Here is a 25,160-nt window from a genome sequence, read left to right on the forward strand (position 1 = left end):
CCATGCATATTTAACAACCATCCTGATGCATTTCGGGCATCAGTGCGATACAAAGATTCTGTCCATCATACTAAAGCTGGGTGTATATCCCCTTTTTAAAAAAATGTTTATTTCTTTACTGGGTGTATATCCGTGATGGTAGGCAGGCAATTCAGATTTCATACCATGGGGAGCAATTGACAGAGCAGGATGTGCTTTGTATTTCATGCCTCTTTGATCAGCACAAAGTTGAATGAAGACTCTGCATATCCTTTTAATCCAGGATTGTACACTGGATGATTTGAAGATCACTGGAAAGCTAATGTTTGTTCTGCACTGATCAAGACTTCTACAACAGATTAAATCTGTGACCCCATTGCGGAGTAGCAATGACTTGACTATTGTTTTGATCGCTGGGAACTGAATAATTTAGTATAAGTGTCTTTAGATCTTTTTCATCTGAAAAGAAGTGTTTTATATAGACTGGGTAGGAGCAGCTGTAGATGGCATTCTAGTCTGTGCTGCTTCCCATCCTGTGGGAGTGTTGAGTCTTACTCCATTGTTGGTCTCAGTAACCTGATACCCTGACTTTAAAGAGTATGCTTCTATTTAGTTCTTGTTGTATTTTTTACCTTGTATTCTGGTCGGTAAGTTCTGAGTCACTGCAGATGGTACAAAGCAGCAGAGCAATCCATCATGATTGATGGTGGGTGTGGACTTGGAACCCCTCCCTGCTCTACTCCTCTCCTCTTTCCTGCTACTAACCTTAACCCTCACCTGTCCTTGCCCTAGGCCCCACCCTGTTTACCTGTGAATTTCCCACGTCATTTGAGAGCTAGCTTTTTTGTCTGATGCCCGATGGAGCTACCTGGTTTAGCTATAGGGGAGACAGGTCGGGGATTCCCTCCTTGGACGTCACCTACCCAGTCGGTCTTTAGCCAGACTTCCTTTAGTCTCTCTTGTCGTCTCTTCCCGCTTCCTCGCTCTACTTATATCTCTACTTCTCTCCTCTCTCAATGTATTGAGACTGAACTATTCTGTCTGATGCCCGATGGAGCTACCTGGTTTAGCTATAGGAGAGATGGGCCGTGGATTGCCTCCTTGGTCGTCACTTACCCAGTCGGCCTTTAGACAGATTTCTTTTCGTCTCTCCTTGTTGTCTCCTCCCCTATCCTCCCTTTCTCACCTGCCCTGTTCCCTCCCCTCTATTGCTCCATTTATTTTTCCCCCCCATGTTATTTAAATGTGTCCCATTGAGACCTAGCTATTTGGCCAAAGCCCGGTGGAGCTACCTGATAGCTATAGAGGAGATGGGTTTTGGGACTTCCCCCTCGACTGTCACCTACCCAGCCGGTCTTTGGGCAGACTTTCCTTCGTCTTTCTGCCGTATCTCCCTCCCATCCTGTTTTTCTGCAAACCTCTTCCCCAGACACCTGAGACCGAACTTCTTTGTCTGATGCCCGATGGAGCTACCTGGTTTAGCTATAGGGGAGATGGACCGTGGATTCCCTCCTTGGTCGTCGCCTACCCGGTCTGTCTTTAGACAGACTTCCTCTCGTCTCTACGGATGTCTCTTCCCTTACCCTCACATTCTCACCTCACCTACCCCCCCCCCCACTTCTTTTCTCTCCCCTTTCTCTCCTCTCCTACTGTATTGCTGATTGTTTGATGTATTGTGTAATTGTTGATCTTTTTCTGTTATACTGTTAAACCACATTGTTTCACTTCCTTCCGTCCCTCCTGTGGTCTCCTCCCGCATCCTCCCTCTATTTATGTCTCTCCTTCTCCCCTCTCTCAATGTACTGAGACTGAACTTCTTTTGTCTGATGCTCGATGGAGCTACCTGGTTTAGCTATAGGTGAGATAGGCCGTGGATTCCCTCATTGGTCTTCACCTACCCAGTCGGTCTTTAGACAGACTTCTATCAGTCTCTCTGTATTGTATCTTACCTTTTCCTCCCTTTCTCACCTCCCCTACTTTTCTCTCTCCTTTCTCTCCTCTCCTAATTGTATTGCCTATTTTTGGGAATTTATTGTGCAATTGTTAAACTTTTTATGTTACATTGTTGATTCTCATGTAAAGCGCTCTGATACCTCCGGGTCTAGCCAGCGCTATATAAAACTCTTTAAATAAAATAAAATATAATAAGATATCCTCCTTTTCGCAGCAGTACAGCATTGGTTACTATTTCCAGTATGTTTGTCAGCAACCTGCGTTTTGTGTACCCACAATGGAACTATGGCTAAACTATATGTACACCCTTGTTTTTCTTTTGTATCTTTTATTGCAGGTTCCAAAGGTCTACGAATCTACGCAAGACTTTCTCGGTATAACCGCAAGTTGTATCACACTGAACTGTTCCACAGGTTAGGGTGCGCCTTAGCGAGCGCATACCGCCGTGGAACTTCATACAGGTCCTGACGAATGCTTTGCTAATGGCATTTATAAGCAGAAACATGTTGGCCATTTCCTAAACACTCAAATCGGATGTTACTAGCTACTTCACAGAACTAGTTCACATCCGTCTCACTTTTTAATGGTCTTTGGTCAGCCTTTAATAAAATAGTTGATAGGCCAGTACCAAACACCTTTTAATCTCACCGTTTCACTTTCATCACCTATGCACACACGCCTTTGAACATCCTGCTCCGCTGTAAACCAGGCGCAGAAGCACACCAGGGAAGCATTCGGCTTCTCTGGTGGAACCCTATGATGAAGCATTTCACCAACCAGGTCGGTGAGTGAGTGTTCTTGTTACAAAACACTGGTTTTGTCTGTTGCTGTTTAGAGCAACCGTCCTCAGGTTGCACCAATAGTCACTCTTTCGTTGATAAAATATATTTTATCTTTCAAAGCACCAATACAGCTCAAGGATTTTTTCATGCGTAACCACAGTGCCAAACACCGGCCCACGGCTTCCCCAAATTCAGGAATTTTTTTTATGAGCCAAATATTTTCTAGGATTTTCCATGTTCCATACTCCTTGAATTTTAGCCCTTGCTAACTCAGTAACTCGCTCTAGCTCTTGAATGTTACCCGCTTGTGACATAGCTCCCTGAACTAGTTTACCCTCAGCGTCTCTAAGCAACGAATACAACTTCAGCATCTCCTGCTTGGTCTTCAGATTCTGCTGAAAAACAAAAACTTTACACCTCACATCTAAAGCATGCCTTGATCGAGTCCCATACTATTGCATAGTGGGCAGAGTATCTACTGATAGAGAAAAAAAAAAAAAAACTCATTAATCCACTTAGACATTTGTCCCCTAAAATCTTCATTCAAGCAAAGTTTACGGTCAAATGAAAAGGTTTTTAACGGCAGATGATGGGTAACTTCGGTAACGACAAGTACAATTGGAGAATGATCAGATGAAATCCTTGGCAAAATTTGAATTGATGCCCCTCCCAATGACAAAGCAGATAAAAAAATATATATAAACTAAACGTGCAAACTTTTTATGGGGAAAATAATAATAAGTAAACCCAGGATCTGTCGGATTTAATTTACCCCAGACATAAATAAACCATGGTCATTTAAAAAGTTGTATAAAGCTTTGAACACTTTTGGGTTCCGCCCACTGTAGCTTCGGGCCCCCTTTTGCAGATCTGCAGTAGATAAATTGATATTTATATCCCCACATACTATCAGAGGAGTCCCCCAAGTTGCTAATTCTATATTTAATTCTTCCAAAATAGAAATCATCATCTAAGTTGGAGCCGTATATAGTAAACATATTGCAAAAACCCTCTTTTCCAATGGGAAGCCAGCGTTTACCATAAACGCTGACGCTACCCAATGGAAAAGGGGGTCAGGGCTTAGAGTCCCTTTTACAAATCTTGTATTTACAAGCTCTCTCGGAGAGGCGGAGCAGGGCTCTGCCCTGCCACGCCCAGCTGCGACATAATGAATGTGTCCGACTGCAGTGTATCTGGTGCTCATATAAAGCGTTCAGAGCTTCGCGATCCCATTCGTTCTTGCAGCAGTCGGAGGCCACGATATGATGGTGGTGCAGCTGCTGCACCGCCAAGCATATTATGACTTTCCTCACTACCCTCCTTTTCAAGACTGTGAGCCCGCCATGAAAGTAGTGGCGGTGAGGAAACAAAAAGGGACCCTTTCCCTCGCTGGGCCGGCCAATTAACATGTGCATACGGAGCAGGGGCATGCGCAACAGTGGACCCACTTGTTTTCAGGTGTTTCACCAGTGTAAACTAATCCCTGCATTTTCTTTAACCCCTCCCTTTTTTTTTTAAATAAAGTTTCGCCGAAGCAGTGTTTTGCGTAAAGGCAATATGCAAATGTGGTACACTTTTTTAGCATGCCCGGGCCGATTTCTAATCCAAATCCAACCCTGCCCCCCGTCTTTCTGCACACCCACTTCCTGCCATCCACGCCGTGATTGAATGCACTGATCAGTCCAGCTGCGCTGCCTTTCTAAGGCTCTCCTATGAGCCTTTGAAAGGCAGCGCCTTGGGCCAGCTGCCGCCGGACCACTCAGCTGGATTACAATTTGCAATCCTGCAGGCGGTTGGTGGTGTGGGAGCGGGGCGATGGTGTGCCGCCCCACTCCCAAACTCATAATGAGGCCCCAAGTCTTAATGTTTTTCTCCACTTCCAAATCAAGCCAGTTATGTCTTAATGCTTTATGGAGCATATTGGTTTCATTTTAAATTCCTCCCATTTGAACACATGTCTGAATTTTTCTGTTCTAAATATGGCACCTTGTCTGCAGGCCACTGGGAGCAAGATGCCTGGTGTTTGTAAATATCACACTTGGAAATTAGATTCAATTTAAATGATTATGTGTATATGGATTCCACAAAAATCAAGTTCACTCTTCAGTTTGGTTTTCTCCAATTTCAAAGTGCTGCCATTACACACAGCAGGCATCTTGCTCCTAGTGGGTAGTAGGCAACTGTATTTTTTAGCTATAAACATGGTGCCATTATTTTAAGTGGGAGAAATGTAAAGTGCAGTAAAATGGTCCATATTAAGAACATTTTTGCAAAACGTTTTCAGCACTTTAAATTTCTCCCATAGTTATCTGCCTGTATTATAGATTTAAGGGTTCCACAGAGTACAAAAAGTATTCCAGTGCCGCAAGTACATACGACATAGACTTAGTCAGCCATTCACATTTATCCCATTCATACGCACACATGTTCTTACATACCCAAAGACCACACGCTCACTAACACACAGCAGTCCTGTCATAGTGTCTCTAGCCAAAGTATGAACATTAGACTTAAAGTCAATGGGCCTGGGCGTGAGGGGGTCTGGTAATAATGTGCGAGTTGCTTAGACTTCAGTAGCTCACAATTTTCACTGATCAGAAATAGCTCTTACTACAGAAAAGTTTGGAGACTCCCTGTTCTAGCGTGACCATCTACAGCTGGAGAGTACCAGGTTTCACTGCAACTAGTTTCAACATCTACAACTGTCCAGATGCAAGACTCATTGAATGTCATGGACTCTGCCTGTAGATTCGCAGTTCAACACAGAGTCAAAGAGAATGATGAACTGTACTTCAGAGGTCCGAGCGAGTTGGGTGCTGCAACATATTCAGTGAAGGCAATCGGCTACCCGGGAGGTCACGGCTTTACATGCACAGTTCATGCCTCAAGAATGCCATAACTGGGAAAATACAACCTTCTTAAAGCATAGAAGCCAACTGAAATCTTCAGTATGGAGCCATGGTATGGAGGTTAGATGCCACCATGTAATACAGATGGGCTTTGATGCCAAGTAGCTACAAGTAGGTAGAAAGGAGGGGTTGGTTAGCAAAAACTGGTTTCATCATTTAATGCTTGAATACAATGAATACTAATACAACAACGTTGCGAATCTTTAATATTGTATCAATCCTTTTTAACGGCACAGTTTGTTTGTTTTTATAGTTCCAATTATTCATATAATCTACACTAGATTAGAACAATCATTCTTATTTAAAGTTGTTTAAAAACAGTGCGGATGTGTCCATCCAGAGGAGAAGGAAAAAATAATAATAGAACAAAATGTTCACGGACTCACTAATTCAACAAATAATCCATTGGTATCCCGGCACTCATCGCTGTCCAGTATGCACCATCCTTAAAGAAAGCATTGGTAGTTTGTGGGTTACAATCCGCCAGATTATCTGGGTTGGGTTGTTAAAGGGGTAGGCATGCAGCAGGCCAGAGAGTTGAAGGTATTTAAAACGGACCAGTATTTTTTTTAAGTTGCAAAAATGTATCAGAATCTGTTTTTCCATCAGCCCACTACAAAAACGAACTTACGTTTTCACTCTGATCCATAGTGGCTAGCCTAGATGGCCAAGCTGGCTGCATATGAGCACTTCTCTCCCGCAAACCATCTGAAAAGGAAATGGTTAGCTAGGTTACCCTGTTCCGCGAGTGGGCTAAAATGTTAAGTGACAGACCACAGTCAGGGCTCCTTCACCCTTAACACCATGCGCGCGGCGCGTTTTCCCGCTGTGCGCTGAAGTTTTTTAAAAACCCGCGGTTCATGACGAGTTCAGCTCGTCATGAGCGTACGAGAGGTGTACCTCATGACGAGCTGAGCTCGTCATGAGCGTCGTAGGGGTTAAAGACGACTAGAGTGGATCTGAATTGCTTTGCGGTAGTAAAAAAGTCAGGCCACTAATCAGGATGGTGCATCATGTGAATCAGCAACAACTTCATCTGTAGCCGTAGCACTCAAGCTCACTAGCATCCAGCCGCTGCAATGCATAACATTTTGAATAATTCTTTAAGAATTTCACTTGGGTGATTACAAGACAAGCAGCAACTAACAGTGGATGAAGAATCTAGAATGACATCGGAGGCTGAAAAAGACATTCAGAGAGTCAAACCTCTGCCACTACCACCCCTGGATTATAATCTCCATTTAGGAGTTACATGGTTAGAAATGCAGACTCCTTAAGAAGTCATTGTTTTGCCCATTTAAAAAAAGAAGAATTAAGCAATCTCAAAGCATGGGCAGCTGTATATCGGAGATTAGCTGTCTTTATTCATCAGAACTGTATCACACCAGTTGCGTCATTCAGTTACACAAAATTAATTTACATTAAGGATGCCAGTAGCATTTAGATTTTTTTGACCTTTTATATGCATGAAAGTGTTCAGCTTGAACTAGAACAGATTTCTATTCCCAGTACTTCAGTTGTAGTTCTGCAAGTCTGAATTTTCTCCAGACAACTACATAAATAAAACCTCTTACCTTCACTTCATAACAGAAATTCAGAAGCACTGGCCCACAAACTGATGTGGTTTTTGTGTTCTGGGATGAGAGAACCAGTGTGGCAGGTCTGACCACCCTTTGAGGACGCTCAGGACCAGGAGTTCATACCCTCGTATAGCCATATCTAAACAGCTTGGTCCAATGCCTTTAAAATCATCGAAGTAAAATGTGCCACTGTTGATTTCATATTCTTGGTACGAATTTGACTTTTGTGTTCCTCAAGGAAAATCAGAATCCGCATATTGGAACACAAAAGTCAAATTCATACCAAGAATATGAAATCAACAGTGGCTGCACATTTTACTGAGAAAAAAACAACGTTGCAGTTAAAATTCTTGGTGTTGGAAAAAGTCGAAATAAAAGAAGGTATTGACAATAATAACAGAATGCTACAAAGAGAGAACTTTTGGATGCGTCTGTTGAACACAATGCAGCCTAATGGATTAAATGATAGGATGGAATTTCTTTGTTATTTATAATTCCAACACGTTGTCAAGATTGAGTAATATTGTTGCTGTAACGATTAGTCACACTGTTTATATATTCATTAATGCCACAATTAGCTTTTAACCCCTTCCATGCTGCCGTCGGCAGCACTACCTGCCTAGTGCTGCCGTCGGCCAATGGCCGACGCGGCCCTGTCTGTTTTGCGGAAGTGCCGCACTTCCGCAAAATCGTGGGCGCATGAAATGGGTTAAATGCCAAGTTTCATTTATGTTCTTTATAAATATCACTGTTTGGATCAACACGGACACATCAGCCATAACGATCACATTCCTAATGTCACTTCTACACCACACAACATCCAGATATTTTCGTTGAATCGCTGTCTTTAATCATTGTTTACTCACATATTGAGTGATTTCTAAGTTCGACCCTATATTTAATCACCTCTCTAAGATAGCCGCCATATTAGAAATGGTAACGTAATCACGTGATATACACGCACGCCTTTCAAATCTCACTACCAGGACCAAGAATGGTATCCTGACAGGATTTCCTTCAGGGCGCCGCGTCTCGACTAGTCGGTGAAAACAGGGAGTGAAGTTCTTTCTCTTCCAATAGTAAGTTCTAAGAATATTCATGCTGGATTGTTTCTTAATATTTAGAGTTATTTGGCCGAATAACCCCGGTCTGTCTTACATTGCAGACACAGGAACACACATTGATTGACAGTGTATGGACTGTCGTGTTTACGCCGCCTGAGCACTTTAGGACAGGACACGTTTGCGCCGTCCAAGTAAGTTGTTTTATGAACTTTCGTGTTACATGACTCCATTTAGAACTACTACCGTTATGTACTGACATTGCATATTCTTGACGTTTCAGGAACCTTATTTATTTTTCAAGTTGCCGTGAGTAATTGCTCTTCTTAGGTTTATGCATGCGACCACTCACATGTTCACCTCGCTAACGTATTGTTTTCCTTTTACACTTGCCACCATATCGTGCATGCCTAGAGTACATATACAATACATCGCGTCACACATCGGAATGAGCTATGTTTTCTACAGTTTCAGTCAGTGCAATTTAGAACTACTCAGAATCATGACTGAGTTATGTTTTATCACATTGGGAGATTTGAGGATTGCTCTGGCTTCGTGTAGTGTTGGAACAACAATTAGCTACATCTTAACATGGAGGTTTATGTCATGACCAATTTTAATTTTGCATGTGCTAGATTTGTGAAATTGAATTCACAATCACTTTTGATTGCATTCATGTAATGAATTAGCGACACTTACTGACATGAACATGAAATATATGTTTCTGTATGATACATGCAATGTCCATATTGTAAGCGACATACATTATTGGATTCATTTTCAGATTGGTCCCCTGAAGAAGAGCACACTTTATTTATTTAAAGAGTTTTATATAGCGCTGGCTAGACCCGGAGGTATCAGAGCGCTTTACATGAGAATCAACAATGTAACATAAAAAGTTTAACAATTACACAATAAATTCCCAAAAATAGGCAATACAATTAGGAGAGGAGAGAAAGGAGAGAGAAAAGTAGGGGAGGTGAGAAAGGGAGGAAAAGGTAAGATACAATACAGAGAGACTGATAGAAGTCTGTCTAAAGACCGACTGGGTAGGTGAAGACCAATGAGGGAATCCACGGCCTATCTCACCTATAGCTAAACCAGGTAGCTCCATCGGGCATCAGACAAAAAAAGTTCAGTCTCAGTACATTGAGAGAGGGGAGAAGGAGAGACATAAATAGAGGGAGGATGCGGGAGGAGACAACAGGAGGGACGGAAGGAAGTGAAACAATGTGGTTTAACAGTATAACAGAAAAAGATCAACAATTACACAATACATCAAACAATCAGCAATACAGTAGGAGAGGAGAGAAAGGAGAGAGAAAAGAAGTGGGGGGTAGGTGAGGTGAGAATGTGAGGGTAAGGGAAGAGACATCCGTAGAGACGAGAGGAAGTCTGTCTAAAGACAGACCGGGTAGGCGACGACCAAGGAGGGAATCCACGGTCCCTCTCCCCTATAGCTAAACCAGGTAGCTCCATCGGGCATCAGACAAAGAAGTTCGGTCTCAGGTGTCTGGGGAAGAGGTTCGCAGAAAAACAGGATGGGAGGGAGATACGGCAGAAAGACGAAGGAAAGTCTGCCCAAAGACCGGCTGGGTAGGTGACGGTCGAGGGGGAAGTCCCAAAACCCATCTCCTCTATAGCTATCAGGTAGCTCCACCGGGCTTTGGCCAAATAGCTAGGTCTCAATGGGACACGTTTAAATAACATGGGGGGAAAAATAAATGGAGCAATAGAGGGGAGGGAACAGGGCAGGTGAGAAAGGGAGGATAGGGGAGGAGACAACAAGGAGAGACGAAAAGAAATCTGTCTAAAGGCCGACTGGGTAAGTGACGACCAAGGAGGCAATCCACGGCCCATCTCCCCTATAGCTAAACCAGGTAGCTCCATCGGGCATCAGACAGAATAGTTCAGTCTCAATACATTGAGAGAGGAGAGAAGTAGAGATACAAGTAGAGCGAGGAAGCGGGAAGAGACGACAAGAGAGACGAAAGGAAGTCTGGCTAAAGACCGACTGGGTAGGTGACGTCCAAGGAGGGAATCCCCGACCTGTCTCCCCTATAGCTAAACCAGGTAGCTCCATCGGGCATCAGACAAAAAAGCTAGCTCTCAAATGACGCGGGAAATTCACAGGTAAACAAGGTGGGAACTAGGGCAAGGACAGGTGAGGGTTAAGGTTAGTAGCAGGAAAGAGGAGAGGAGTAGAGCAGGGAGGGGTTCCAAGTCCACACCCACCATCAATCATGATGGATTGCTCTGCTGCTTTGTACCATCTGCAGTGACTCAGAACTTACCGACCAGAATACAAGGTAAAAAATACAACAAGAACTAAATAGAAGCATACTCTTTAAAGTCAGGCTATCAGGTTACTGAGACCAACAATGGAGTAAGACTCAACACTCCCACAGGATGGGAAGCAGCACAGACTAGAATGCCATCTACAGCTGCTCCTACCCAGTCTATATAAAACACTTCTTTTCAGATGAAAAAGATCTAAAGACACTTATACTAAATTATTCAGTTCCCAGCGATCAAAACAATAGTCAAGTCATTGCTACTCCGCAATGGGGTCACAGATTTAATCTGTTGTAGAAGTCTTCATCAGTGCAGAACAAACATTAGCTTTCCAGTGATCTTCAAATCATCCAGTGTACAATCCTGGATTAAAAGGATATGCAGAGTCTTCATTCAACTTTGTGCTGATCAAAGAGGCATGAAATACAAAGCACATCCTGCTCTATGTCAATTGCTCCCCATGGTATGAAATCTGAATTGCCTGCCTACCATCACGGATATACACCCAGTAAAGAAATAAACATTTTTTTTAAAAGGGGATATACACCCAGCTTTAGTATGATGGACAGAATCTTTGTATCACACTGATGCCCGAAATGCATCAGGATGGTTGTTAAATATGCATGGACTACTTGAATTGGAAAATATCTTTGATAAATTGGTTTTGCATGAAAGAATGCAACACATATTCAATTTGTAAATAAACCGTTTTGGAAGATTTAAAATTTGGGTTTAATTATATATGCTTCTTGGCATCCAAGGCTGTGCACTGAGGGACATCAGGAGAAGCATTTTGGATTTAGCTACATTTAACACTCAACGGGATTGGAGAGTGATACCTCGGGAGCACGCAACAAGACACTGTGTTCATCCACTAATAGAGCATCACCATCATTACTGATGTTCCAAAGGTGAGGAGGGTAGAGATGTAGTGATCGCTATGAAATAATCACTGGCATGACTGGGAGAAATTTATTTTTATTTTTTTTAAATAAAAAAGCCCATCTGACAATTAGGTCAGGCAATTTCAGAAAGTTGAAATAATCTTCGTGGCGAGGGTACTGGCACACAATGCATCATTGGATGCAGAAAGAGCTACTTGCCAGAGTTTCTTAGATGCAGAAAATAATGGAGAAGGTTGCGGTCAACTCAACAAATCTGGTATCTTAACTCTCCCCCAATAGAAAATGGTCCGTCCATAACTCGCACCTGATGCAGTCCAGCATGAACATACACCAGTCCTGAAATCCAATGACCATAGATGAAAGACTTTAATACAAATCCCAAACTAGCTCAATAAGTGGGCTGCATACAGATGTGGTGTGGTTCAGTACACTTTCATCATCCTTCTTCGATCCACTACTAAGAATATTTCATCTAGCCTCGAATTTCCACCTCAAATTGAAACTAAAAACAAATTGCCTACTGAAATTCTTTAGTTCTTACACTTGACATATTCACTTGTGATTACAGTATTATTCGAATGACTTACCAAATGGCAGTAGCAGAAGAGCGATAAAAGCAAGCAAATGACTCCAGCATGGCCCATGCTACTGCAGCCAGCTGGAGTCCGCACGCCTGGATTAAAGTGACTTTCCTTGAGTCGGTAGTGGTCTACTGGAACTTGACTAGAACAAAGGCACTTTGTTTCCAGGGGCATTGATAATACACCCAAGCTTAAAGATGCACTGGCAGGGCCACAAAGCCAGATCAATGGCACTATACAAGTTACTATAACATAACAGATGTATTTCACATTTGCCATGGTTTCGTTAACTAGCATGACGAGATTGAAAACTCAGTTCGCTGATTTACCTCATTATATACTGCTGTATACCAAATACCAATTCTCAGAGTACAACTGACCACTAATGAACCCTTTTGTCAACTGAAGTATTTTCATTCATGGTCACCCCATAGTGCCCCCCCCATCAAGTGGATCAGGGAGCAAGATCATGTAGTGCCAGAAGCGTCCCTAATGGCACCCACTAGATCACCTCACACTAAATTAATAGTCACTGAATCTTTAACAAAGCATCCCTCTTTTGGGCTAACTAGACTAGTGCTAAAATCTGGAAACTAAGCTCACTGCGGAAAAGAAAGCTGCAGCTTTCTGCACTCAGTGAGATTAATGCTGACGCAGTGAGAGGATGGATTAAGAGATGGGTGTTATGTAGGGCTCGTGCTCTTCACACCTACGGTGTGGTGGACACGCAACCCACATACCACGAGGGCTTGAGGACTCTCCCATGCCTAGAGGGCTCGTGGACAACAAAGGGATAGAATGCGTGAGGTTTAGATATGTGGGGAGACTGTTGCGGGCCAAGAGGAGTCCGGTCCTACCGGTGTTCAGATAATAAATCCTCGTACTTCATGACATCGCTGTGCAGTGTCCTCATTATCCACAACAATTTTGGCGATGATCTTGGCCGGTGCCTGGACAAGCTCCGACGGTGTGTGTACGAGCAGCAAAGGTGCTTTGAGTCCCCCGGCACCCCGAGAGGACATAGCAGCTGTAAGGTACAGAGAGGAAGAAACCGATGCACCCCCGCGTGGCAAAAGTCTTGGTTTTTTCGGCAGCTTCCAAGCACGAGGTTGCGGCTGTGTGGAGTGTACTGCTGTGCCACACCATGTCTTCGTAAACCCCCACAGCAGTCAAGGAGGTCCAAAGCAGCTGTGCATGGGCTGTGTGAAACCTTCGTCCCTACTTGTTCTCCCAGGGTGAAATTTGCCCAGACCTGCGGCTGCGCACAGCGGTTGAAGGTCTCTGCCCCCACCCTGCAGCTCATGCCCGCCCAGCAACTGTACCTGGAGAGGAGTCTTCATGCTGTGCGACCTCATTCTTTTCATGAAGCACGGATGTACGCTTCAGTTGAGGCAGTGTTTCAATACACCCTGCACGGTGCTGGAGTCCTAGTCTTCTGCTGCTGCTTACTGTGTGATACAGTGGGGGACCAGCCCAGTGTATCCAGGAATCCTACAGTCATGTGCACACCTGTTAAGATTTTTCCTGTGTGCACGCACTAGTCTCGATCGTAATATGCACACCGTAGTTTTCAGTAACTGCTCTTGTGGGATTTTCCTGTCAGGTACTTAATCTTCGGTGATGCGCATACCCAGTAATTAACTCCTTGTGCATACACAGCTACAGTGGTGTTGTGCACACCTTCCTCTCACTGGTTATTCACATAAAGTCTGAGCATTGTACTTTAATCTATCTTATCATCTTATGTAACTTTAGTTTTTTCTTTTTGCAACTGGGTTATTGTTTTCTTCATGGTTTGTAGTTCCCTTTCGTTCCACCAAGGAAGGATCAGGAGATAGGCGCAGGTACTGTGTTGCTATACCACATGTTTGTTATTCCCCCACCTTCCTTTTTGGTGCAGCCTGGCACACCACTCATGCCTTGGGATGATTGGGTTTTAATGTTTGACAACTACTTGGAAGCATTCATGCAAAAAAGCCTTATTGTGGAGTACTGTGGGTAAGGAAGGTCAGAAAGTGTTCAGGTGTTTGCCTCAAGCTATTTGTGTCAATGGTGAAGTCATTCAGGATGTGTATATGGAGGCCAGACGCAGATTAGAGATACGTTATGCCAAGGAGGAAAACTTAGTTATGTCCAGGTATAAGTTGAATACCCAACATTCGAAAGCGGAAGAGAGTATTGACGAATTTGTTTCCAGACTTCGTGAATTATCCACCAATGGTAGTTTTGAGGCGAGGACGGTTGAACTCAGAGACCAACTCATTGTACAATGTGCCAACAAGAAAATTCAGGAGATATTATGGGCAGCTAAAAACCCTACCTTGAGTGATGCTATAGGCATAGCTACGGTTCTAGAACAGTCTAACTTGTGCATGAAGGAACTAGAGAAGAAAGAACAAAAAGCAGATATCTCAGAGGTGGGTGCCGTAAACAAATTAACCCAGCCTGCCCCCTCCTCTGCCAAACACTTTGTCCAAAAAGGTAGGGCATTGTCCTCTCCTGCCCCTAGTAAGTATTCATTGTGACAGTTTCTGACTCGAAGCTTTGTTTTGCCCAGAAAAAGGATTGCAGGAGATGTGGTTGATTTGGACATTTTGCGAAGATGTCTAGATTTGGTCAGAGAGTGAAAGTTGCCTGTGTATTTGAGGAGACTGCCCAACAAGTTGAAATCCGCAACAACATTTTGTGTTGACAGCAGGAGCCTAGTAATGTACAAAATGAATTACGCAGACTTAACAAATCCAAAGTGTTATTTAGAGTTAATGGCAGTGAGGTGTCGCTTATTGCTGACACTGGTTACAAGTACACCATTGTTCCCAAATCAATTTTTACACGTTTGTGGGAGTGTACAGTCTTAGAACCCAGGGACATTACACCTACAGGTTATCAAGGGGAAACTATCGACCTTATAGGCTTTATGGAATCCATGATAGAGTTTGGACGGTCTGTTCTCGGAAAAGTTTAGGTCTCAGAAGATGGGCCGGCTATTTTAGGTTGGGGTTATCTATACGATCTTCACATAAAAATTGATCCATGAGCTCTTATTCAAGTTATGGTTGTAGAGGATAAATCCATTGAGAATACACTGAACTCACTTAAGCAGGTCTTTGATGATAAATTGGGTATGCTCAAAGGTTATGTTCATAAGATTTTGCTCAAAAAAGACGCAATTCCTGTGCAACACAAGCTCAGAAGAGTCCTTGCCATGGTTAGGGAAGGAGTAAAAGAATTATTGGAAGACATGCTAAAGAACGGGACAATTTAATCGGTGGTGGCTTCCGACTGGATTTCGCCAGTGGTCATAATACGCAAATCTGATGGCCATCTAGATTGTGTGGACTGGAGGCCACTTAATCACAACATCATTGCAGACACCTATCCACTGCCAAACATTAATGAACTTATGTTGCTGAAAGGTGGAAAATAATTTTTCAAGTTAGACCTTAAGAGTGCATACTACCAGATCACGTTCCACCCGGACTAAATGCCCCTCACCACCTTCATCAATTTACCTGTATGCCTTTTGGCCTCTCTTCCACGGCAAGCATGTTCCAACGCATGAGGTCACAGACTTTTAAGGATATGGACAACGTCGTTTACTGTCAGGATGACATCTTAGTTTTTGGTGCGACGATCCAGGAACACAATGCCATGTTGAAACAGACACTACGAAGAATTGCGGACGTGGGCATTACCTTGCGCTGGGAGAAGTGTTCTTCCCTCACTGAAAGCATTGAATATTTGGGCTATACCTGGTTGTATACACTTAAGCAAAGCCTACTCAAAGCCACTGAACAAGCCCTAAGACCTATTGATAAGGGATCAGTTGAGATCTTTCATGGGTCTCATTGAATAGAAACTCAAATCTTTGCTGAGGAAAGGTCAGAGTTTTGTCTGGGGCTCGGAACAGGAACGCTTCGATTCCATCAAGAAAGAAATTTGTTGTGCTGGGATTGGCTCCATTTGACATCAAACTTCAGTCCATAATAATGGTTGATGCCAGTGCAACAGACTTGGATGCGATCTTCTCTGAAAAACAATGTGGTGCTGAGAAGATAGTGGCCTTTGCAGCCAGGACCCTAACCAGGTCTGAAAGAAACCATTCTGTAAATCGAGAGAGACCCCTTGGCTGCCACTTGGGGTGTGGAGTACTACTGCACATATGCTTTGGGCACAGCATTTTTATTACATTTGGATCATAAACCCCTTCTCAAAATTATTTCACCTGGAGGGGCAGGCAAGGGATCTGCTAGATTAGCCAGACTGGCAGCTGGGCTGCAAGAATATAGTTATTTCCTTTCGTACATTCCTGGTTGGCTGAACAAACAAGCAGACCAACTATCCAGGTTGGCATTAGAGAGTACGCATTCTGATGACACGGTTGTCTCTGACAAACAAGATGAACCTGTAGCTTCTGTGGAGGATATTGTGTGCAAGGGGGCTGGTGCTTTTTCCTTGGAGAAGTGGAGTGAGGAGATGGCAGAAGACACCACCCTCATGGAAGTGATGACTTTGGTGACCTCTGGTAGAAGAGAGAGTTGTGTAGCTGTACCTGTATGTCCCTTCCTCAAAATTTTAGACGAGCTGCCACTTGTGGAAGCAAGGTGCTGTTCATGTTCCGCCGCCGGTAGTCACTGACTGCGGTTTTCCATGGAGCGGATTTCGAGACAACAGCATGCCAAAAACTACAATTCCCTGCATGCCTTGCGAATCACGTGAGAAGTGATTCGCGTGACGTCATTCGCCAAAGTAAAAGTCCTCGGAGAGAACACTCCTTGACGATAATTCTGATGGAAACGCCAGACGCGGATCTCTGAGGATTTCTCCGGTAAAGGGCGGTAAGAGTGCGTCATCGCACCCAAAAGTACACGCTTCTGCTTTGGTGGAAAATAGCGCTTGAGGCGGCTTCCTCATCTTCCTTTGTTGTCAGAGATCGGGTGTTCCAATCTCTTGCAGAGGAGCCTCAGCTTCATGGATTCGTTTGGTTCTCACTCCTCTGTTGGCGGAGGCCAGTCTTTGGGTCTCTTGCAGAGGAGTCCTTGTTCTTAATACAACAACTCCCGATCTCCTCTGTTGGCAGAGACCAGATACCCGGTCTTATTGCAGAGGAGTTTTTTGTATCTTTTGTCTCAGGGTTCTTCTACCTCCTGATTCGCGTGGTTCTGCGATACCATTGGAATTCAAGCTCTGTTCAGAGGAACGTTCTTTGGTGCTCTCCAACCCCAACGCCGGAAACAACGACATCACACCGTCGCAAGACCTCTGCAACTCCCTCGCGTCCTACTTCCACAACAAGATCACGGACATACACAACAGCTTCAACAACCAACCAACGCAAGCCACAACCGCAACGACGCCACCATCCACCACCCTCCGCACCTGGACCCCGATCAGCACCGAAGACACCATCCGCACCATGAACTCCATCCATTCCGGATCTCCGACTGACCCCTGCCCTCACCACGTCTTCAACAAAGCCGACGCTGTCCTCGCACCCCACCTGCGGGACATCATCAACACCTCCTTCGACTCCGCCACCTTCCCTGAGAGCTGGAAGCACGCCGAACTCAGCGCTCTCCTCAAGAAACCCACAGCAGACCCCACCGACCTCAAGAACTACCGTCCCATCTCGCTCCTCCCGTTCCCGGCCAAAGTCATCGAGAAGACCGTCAACAAACAGCTGGCCGCCTTCCTCGAGACGAATGGATCCCTCGACCCCTCACAGTCCGGCTTCCGAGCGAACCACAGCACCGAGACCGCCCTCATCGCCGCCACCGACGACCTTCGAACTCTGATGGACAACGGAGAAACAGCGGCCCTCATCCTCCTGGACCTCTCCGCGGCTTTCGACACTGTCTGCCACCGCACCCTAGTACAGCGCCTCAGCAACATCGGAATCCAGGAGAAGGCACTGGAATGGATCACCTCCTTCCTCGACGGAAGAACACAGAGAGTCCGCCTACCACCGTACAAGTCAGAGGCCACCAAAGTCATCTGCGGCGTACCCCAGGGATCCTCGCTGAGCCCAACCCTCTTCAACGTCTACATGAGCCCCCTCGCGGCCATCGCACGCCAACACAACCTGAACATCATCTCCTACGCCGACGACACCCAGCTGATCCTCTCCCTGACCAACGACCCCGCCACCGCCAGAGCCAACCTGCACGAAGGGATGAGAGACGTAGCCGAATGGATGACGACCAGCCGCCTGAAACTGAACTCAGACAAGACGGAGGTCCTCATCCTGGGCTCCACGCCCTCCGCCTGGGACGACTCCTGGTGGCCCCCCGCCCTGGGCACCGCACCCAAACCGACGGACCACGCACGCAACCTGGGCTTCATCCTGGACTCCTCCCTCTCCATGACCAGACAAGTCAACGCCGTCTCCTCGTCATGCTTCAACATCCTGCGCATGCTACGTAAGATCTTCCGGTGGATCCCCACCGAGACGAGGAAGACGGTCACCCAAGCCCTCGTCACCAGCCGACTGGACTACGGCAACGCCCTCTACGCCGGAACCACTGCCAAACTCCAGAAGAGACTCCAGCGGATCCAGAACGCCTCGGCGAGACTCATCCTCGACATCCCCCGACGCAGCCACATCTCCGGACACCTGAGAGATCTGCACTGGCTCCCGGTCAACAAGAGAATCACCTTCCGGCTCCTCACCCACGCGCACAAAGCCCTACACGACCAAGGCCCGAGCTACCTCAACAACCGGATCAACTTCTACACTCCCAAGCGCCTCCTCAGATCAACCAACCACGCCCTCGCCGCCGTCCCCCGCATCCGAAGAGCGACAGCAGGAGGAAGATCCTTCTCCCACCTGGCCGCCAAGACCTGGAACTCACTTCCGACCAACCTGCGCCTGACCCAAGACCACCTCTCCTTCAGGAAGAAGCTCAAGACCTGGCTGTTCGAGCAGTAGCGGCACCCCCCCCCCTCCCAGCGCCTTGAGACCCTACGGGTGAGTAGTGCGCTATACAAATGACCTGATTGATTGATTGATTGATCCTGTACTATATTTTTAATTCATTTCAGCCGGGATATTGAAGGAACTGATACTATTGTGCCTGGATTGGTTGCATTATAATGTTAGTGACATTGTGGACATAACAATCGCTAGTAGAAAACCTTTTTGTGATTGCTCCAATAGTAGAGGCAGACTTTCATAATGTTCTTATTTTTACCTGTTATAGGAGAGAGCCTTCAGAGAGGGTTGGTGCCACTTAGGCTAGGCGTTTTCGCCTCACCTCGAGCACAAGTTGGTAGGTGAATACAGGGAGTGCCTGACTTATGTATTCTTCTTGTATGATTAGATCCCTGAAGTGTATATCCAATCTGTGTGTTCTTTTGTTTCCAGTTTAAGATACACTCTTTACTTGAAGTAAACCTGCCACAGCCCTCTGCTCTCTTCTACCGGATAGGTTACACCTTCTTTATTTTACAGGTGAGGGGTGGGAGATCTAGTATCAGGGGTTCAGTTCTATTCACTGTTTCTGAAAGCTATTGAAGTTAGACCCTGGGCTTATATTGTGCCTTTTGTGTCTTCCACAGATCTCCCTCCCCACTGTCCCTACCCTTTCCTTCCCCTGCACGATTCCCCCAATAGTCTGTGTTTTACATGTGCCAGAATTGGGGTTGTGCAGAGGTAGGCCCCCTTTAGAGCATCAATACAGCCCTGAGGATTCAGAACGGAGGAGCCCGACAGTGCTTATGAGAGGGGAAAGGTTTGTTCCTCTGTCTGGTGTAAGGGGGGTTGGGGGGGGGGGGGGGGGCGGAAATCATCAGAATGGCTCATGAGGGTCACCTTGGCCAGGGTTTGACGCATTGTGTCAAGGCTAAGTTTTGGTGGCCTAGCATGGATAATCAGATTTTGGAGTGGGTTGTTGGGTGCAAAATCTGTAAAGAGGGAGAAAAGAGGCTCAAGGTAGGCAAACAAGCGATCATGGCACACATCTCCAATCCTGGCAAAGCTTGGCACAGTGTTTGTATTGATTTCATTGGTCCCATGTCAGAATTGGATTAAGACTGCAGATTTGCTTTGGTTGTGGTGGACGTATTTTCTAGGTGGCTCACTGTGTGCTTCTCGAGTGAAATCACCACGATATCCATCATTGTGAGTCTTAAAAAACCTTTTTGGAAGAGGGTACTCCTTCCTTAACACTGAGAATGGTACTCAGTCTCCCAGGAAATTGAATCTTTTCTTAAAAACAATGGAATCACTCATCATTGCACTGCATTATACAATCCCCAAGGTAATGGCATAGTAAAAAGGGTCAACAGAATGGTGAAAGGAGTGATACAGATGGCAGTGTCTGCTGGTTTACGATGTTAAGAAAGTTGTTCAGGATTTGGTTTTGGCTGATCGCACTACCACTCAGGAAACCACGTCCGAGCCTCCCTTTGAGATCATGAGGGGCAGACCTCCAGGAAGCAAGTTAGTTCCTTGATGGTTGAAAGAGTGGGTATCTAGAGATGGTACTCAGATCCGGGAGCTGATGAATGATGTGGTTTTAAAGGGAAGAGTTGTTGAAGGAGACTGGATCAAAATTAGGTCTGGTCACACTGTTAAGGGGTTGTCCAAATTTAAAGGGCCGTACAAAGTTTTGCATACGTTTGAATTTTATGTCATTCTGGAGAATGGTGAACGCTGGACTCTGATCAGTGTTGCTTTATATCAATGGGAAAATGAATGTGTGAGAAAAGAGGAAAGGAAGCGTTATGGATACTTGTTAAATGATGATGCAGAGTTTGGTGCCCGTTGTCAAAGAGGCCAGTCTCCTGCTGTGCCAGGAGAACCTGCGCTTCCCATGGGCTAGGCTGAGAAGGGCACCACTGTTGGGGAATTTGATAGTAGTGCAACCTCTTGGGGTGTCAGAGTTTGCAGACCACCCGTGTATTTAAGAGATTAGGTCTCTTAACCTTGTGTCTACCCCTTTTGCAGGGCTGCCTTATTTTGTTTATCATGCTGCCTGAAAGTTTGTGCAATGTTTTCCCCATAGTTACCCTAGCTGTTATCCCTCCTTTTCTTACATCTCACTTGCTTTCCTGGTGACCCACTCTAGTTCTCTTCCTCTTTCCCATGTTTTTTTTGTTCAGAGTTCTGTTGTTGGAACGAAAGGGGATGTGTTATGTAGGGCTCGTCCCCTTCACACCTACAGTGTGGTGGACACGCGACCCACGTACCATGAGGGCTCGAGGATGCCCCAGCAACTAGAGGACAACAAATGGATAGAATGTGTGAGGTTTGGACATGTGAGGAGACGGTTGGCTCCAACAGCGGTTTTGTGTTGTGACAGCCAAGAGAGGAGCCCGCTCCTACCTGTGTTCAGATAATAAATCCTCGTACTTCAACAACATTGATGTGCAGTGTTCTCATTATCCACAACAGGCCACCTGAAACTTCAGCAAGGCCAGTGGCAAGTTCCCCCCTCAAAGTTTAAACGCAATGCATTGGTAGCATTCAAAAGGTTGCCTGTCAATGCCTCCATGATCTAATTCAAAAATATTGCGGCGTTTCACTAATAATGCCCATAGTAGAGTTTACCATTTACAAGGGAACACAAGATAAAAAGCCAAGCATACTAGGTTTGCCAATTTTCAATTAGATCACAGGATCCACGTAGTGAGCAATTATTATTCTACCCTGTGTAGAACATATCCCAAGGATGCCGAACCAGTTAATATACAAGGAGAGTGAAAGGTCATAGCCTCACAAAGAAGTTCTTGATAACCTAGGGAAAGCAATGTTGTGTCAAAACTCACCGGTTGAATCACTTGGATTTTCCAGCTCTCCAGTCTTTGAGTGTTTAGTTTCATTCACATCCTCTTCATCGGATTCGTCCAGTCTAGCTTCAGGCTCCATTGTTTTGCCAGAAAGCCAGGTATCAGGCTTGAGATGCTCATCTTCAGAGGAGAAGCCAGATCTGCCGTAGATGGAAGGGTAACTCTTGGAGTAGGAGTCTTTGTCTGTTGCTGCTGCCTCTTTGTTCGCCTGCCGGATGGAGACTGGGTTCGTGAGCACTGTGGTCTTGTGCACAACAGCAATGTCCTCTATGTAGCGTTGTGCTGCATCAGAAAGGGCGCCACTGCCATGGGATGTGTATTGAAAGGTAGTCTGAAGCTTGGGCTTGTATGCAGTAATTAAAACAAAATCATTGCCCGTTTGCCGGCGGTACTGCTCGGCAGCATGGAGAAGAGAGTCCCAGCATTCTTTGTGGTTATCTGCCATATTATTCATCTTTGCTGGATGGCAACCTGAAGAAACAAAAATACAAAATGTTAATCCCCAACTACATAAAGTCAACCAATATGTGCTGGTACCACAATGCTTGTACCAGCAGCTCCTAAATGGTATTTTTCCTTTGTTTGGATAGCTCTCCTAATTAGTTTGAAACTTAAAACAGTACACAACCATCCACAGATAGTAATGCGCCATGCAGCACAAGCTCCTTCATATTAGATACTAATGTGTATGAAACGGCCCATAACAGGTTCTTTAACTGCACACATACATCAGGGATTCACCACCTGAAAGTGCTTTCACTACAATCCTCAGATCTTACTATGACCGAGAACCTCCTGGACTTCCATATAGTCTCTTCCACCATAGCTCAATAATTCATTCCTCTGAGCCTCTCCGTCCAATTGGGCTCTGTCCAGCCGCCAATTGAACACTATTTTCAGTTTAGCCACAAGGTGGCCCGTCTCCTCACAAAATTTGAGCAGGACACAACATCCCCTCTATATCCTATGGAAGAATTAAAATTATATTTGACACAGAAGCCAAAGTACTGGAAGCCATTTTGACTTCTGTCCATTTTTCTTCTTTCAGAATTCCCAGGTCTAGCTCTCTTCGGGTCCTAAGATCCCACAAAGTGTCCGGGCTGTTTATCACGAACGACTTGGAATTGGAACATCCCATTCCTACTTAAAAGTAGGTCGTCTCCAACGGGTTGAAGTTCAAGAGGGCTGCCATGTCTGTTCCAGTGTGGAGGGAACAGTTGCAAGTAAAATAAATTGTACCTTGTGTAGGAGAAAGTATATTTGCCAGTTCCTTCAACTATTAATTATGGCTGCCTTCTCACACATCAGATTTTCGAGATCCCGATAAGCTGCCAGGGTCTGAATCCTCAAGCCTAGATGCATGAGTGCAGGAGGCAAGTCCAATTCCGCAAAGTTACAGTTTCCTGTGAAAACGTAGCATCCCACTCTAACCCCTTCAGGGCCTGGAGTGTAGTAAATAGGGATAGTGAGTGTTGCTTAGTCAATCCAAAAGCTACATCAAATATCACTGATCCATAAGGGAGGTCAGTCTCTAATCTCTGGGCTGAGTCACCACATCTCCAAACAGCCTCGCGTTAATGGAAATAATTTAGTTGCCCGTTAACGGAGGTCTAACGACAGCCATTCCCAAGCCCATCGTAAAGCGAAGGCACACAGTGCCTAAGGGATACCTTTGGTTGTTTGCTAGCCCTAAGGAAATTATTGCAAAGCAGGTATACATGTGGGGTAAAACGTACACTAATGGACGGACTTTCTTACAATGGTGAACATCATTGAAGTTCTTCACCAAACGGTGCAGCCATGTTTTCGACGGTAGAATGCATTACATTAAATTAAAATAATAAAATATAATGCTTAAAGGACCATTAATGCGCCGAATGAAAACCTGGGATGGGTAGAACTCTGCTGACCCAATTATGCTAATAGTAATTTTGCAACAAACAGAAAAAAAAAATCTGTTTTTTTACAGAACGATGGCAACCATTACTTTACTCGCACGACCTTCCATAAAATGTGAGGAGGTTTAAGATCAGGACTGAAATTGACCCCGTGCAAGAACAGAACGTTATTGTGGAGAATACATGTTAATTTGTACTAATATAGCTACAGACGTGCTATTTCTGTAGTGAAATTGGATGAAGAGTTGCACATACCAGGAGATCAACGACAACATGAGCTTGTTGAACTGCCGCAGTGTCAGTCAGAGGAGCTGCTGCTTTCCGTTACAAGCCTGCAGAGAATTCAATGAGGACGCCTGGTTCCTCCCTCCCTAACACGGGTACCTATTGCACACAACATACCTGCTGCGCGTCCCACCTCCCGTCAGTCAATAGGCGCTCGGCTTTTTACTTGATGACTTTTGCCACTCGGACGGTCTCAGGGAGCGGCATCCGAGCTTGAGGTGGCTGGAAGATCACGAAGAGCCATGCAAACGGGACCGGTGTTGTGGTTAGACTTCAGCTCACGAAAGCCACCCGGCCACTACGCGCGCGTCGCTTCCTGTGGCCCTCCAGCACTCTTTCCTGTGCACTGAGGTTCTGCTTTGTAGACATCCGTCGCCAGGAGCCACTCGGCCTGTACCTTGCGTCACCAGCGCGTCAGCCTCGAGACTCAGCTGTAGTCTCGGAGTCCTCTCGATGCCACAGCTCTTGACTCTGTGTCGAACTTAGTCGTGTTTGAACGCTTTCGTTCTGTATAGGTTTTGGTAACGGCGTGTTTTATAAAACAAGCTCAGCTGATGTGGGCTGGGCCACCGCGTAGTGTTCAGAGCGCGCTCTAAGCGGAACGTGATGAAAGGAAAAGCAAAGCCAAACGTCCAAGACGTCGATTTTCGGCAATAGACAGATAGCAACAGATCCATAAATATAGCCGCGTCTGCCCGAGGCTGAATATAGCTTCTATTCGGCCAGGTTCTTATTCTCTGGTTGAAGTTAGCATCTTATCCATCCAACATTTTATTTGCAGACAACATTTTATATTAACAACAACCACAAATAATTCAGTTATCTCCATTTTATGGGACTCTGCATTGCTATACAAGGAATATGGAATGTGTTGTTTTTCAAATACAACACATACCACTATTAAGGTTATTAGGATTTAGTCTGACATTACCAATCTTTCCACAAAAACATGGCACAACTTTGCCACCATAACGATTTAAGCAATGGAGCACTCCTTTACAGTAAATGTATGTTAGTTGTCTGAACTGATCATAATTTGTGGCACCACATGGGTCGCCTTGACCTCAAAGCATCTCTAAGCAGTTATATTCTAATAAGTAATAATACTTTCCCTTTAGGAAATTAACATTAGATCACAATCAT

General features: G+C 45.1%; 1 protein-coding gene across 2 annotated transcripts in view; it reads right to left on the reverse strand.

Moving 5' to 3' along the window:
* Positions 1-24,519, reverse strand: part of AKT1S1 (AKT1 substrate 1) — a 770,156-nt gene extending 745,637 nt beyond the window's left edge. The window contains exons 1-2 of one of the 2 annotated variants that reach the window (XM_078655232.1): positions 24,135-24,516; positions 21,814-22,305 (exon numbers count right to left, since the gene is read on the reverse strand). In XM_078655232.1, the coding sequence (XP_078511358.1) occupies positions 21,814-22,288 (475 nt within the window). In that variant the 5' untranslated portion in view covers positions 22,289-22,305; positions 24,135-24,516. Of the gene's footprint in view, positions 1-21,813; positions 22,306-24,134 lie in introns of both variants that reach the window. The other variant, XM_078655231.1, reaches the window with a different exon arrangement.
* Positions 24,520-25,160: the final 641 nt, after the last annotated feature.

Source organism: Lissotriton helveticus, chromosome 7 (assembly GCF_964261635.1).
Source record: "Lissotriton helveticus chromosome 7, aLisHel1.1, whole genome shotgun sequence".
NCBI classification, from domain to species: domain Eukaryota; kingdom Metazoa; phylum Chordata; class Amphibia; order Caudata; family Salamandridae; genus Lissotriton; species Lissotriton helveticus.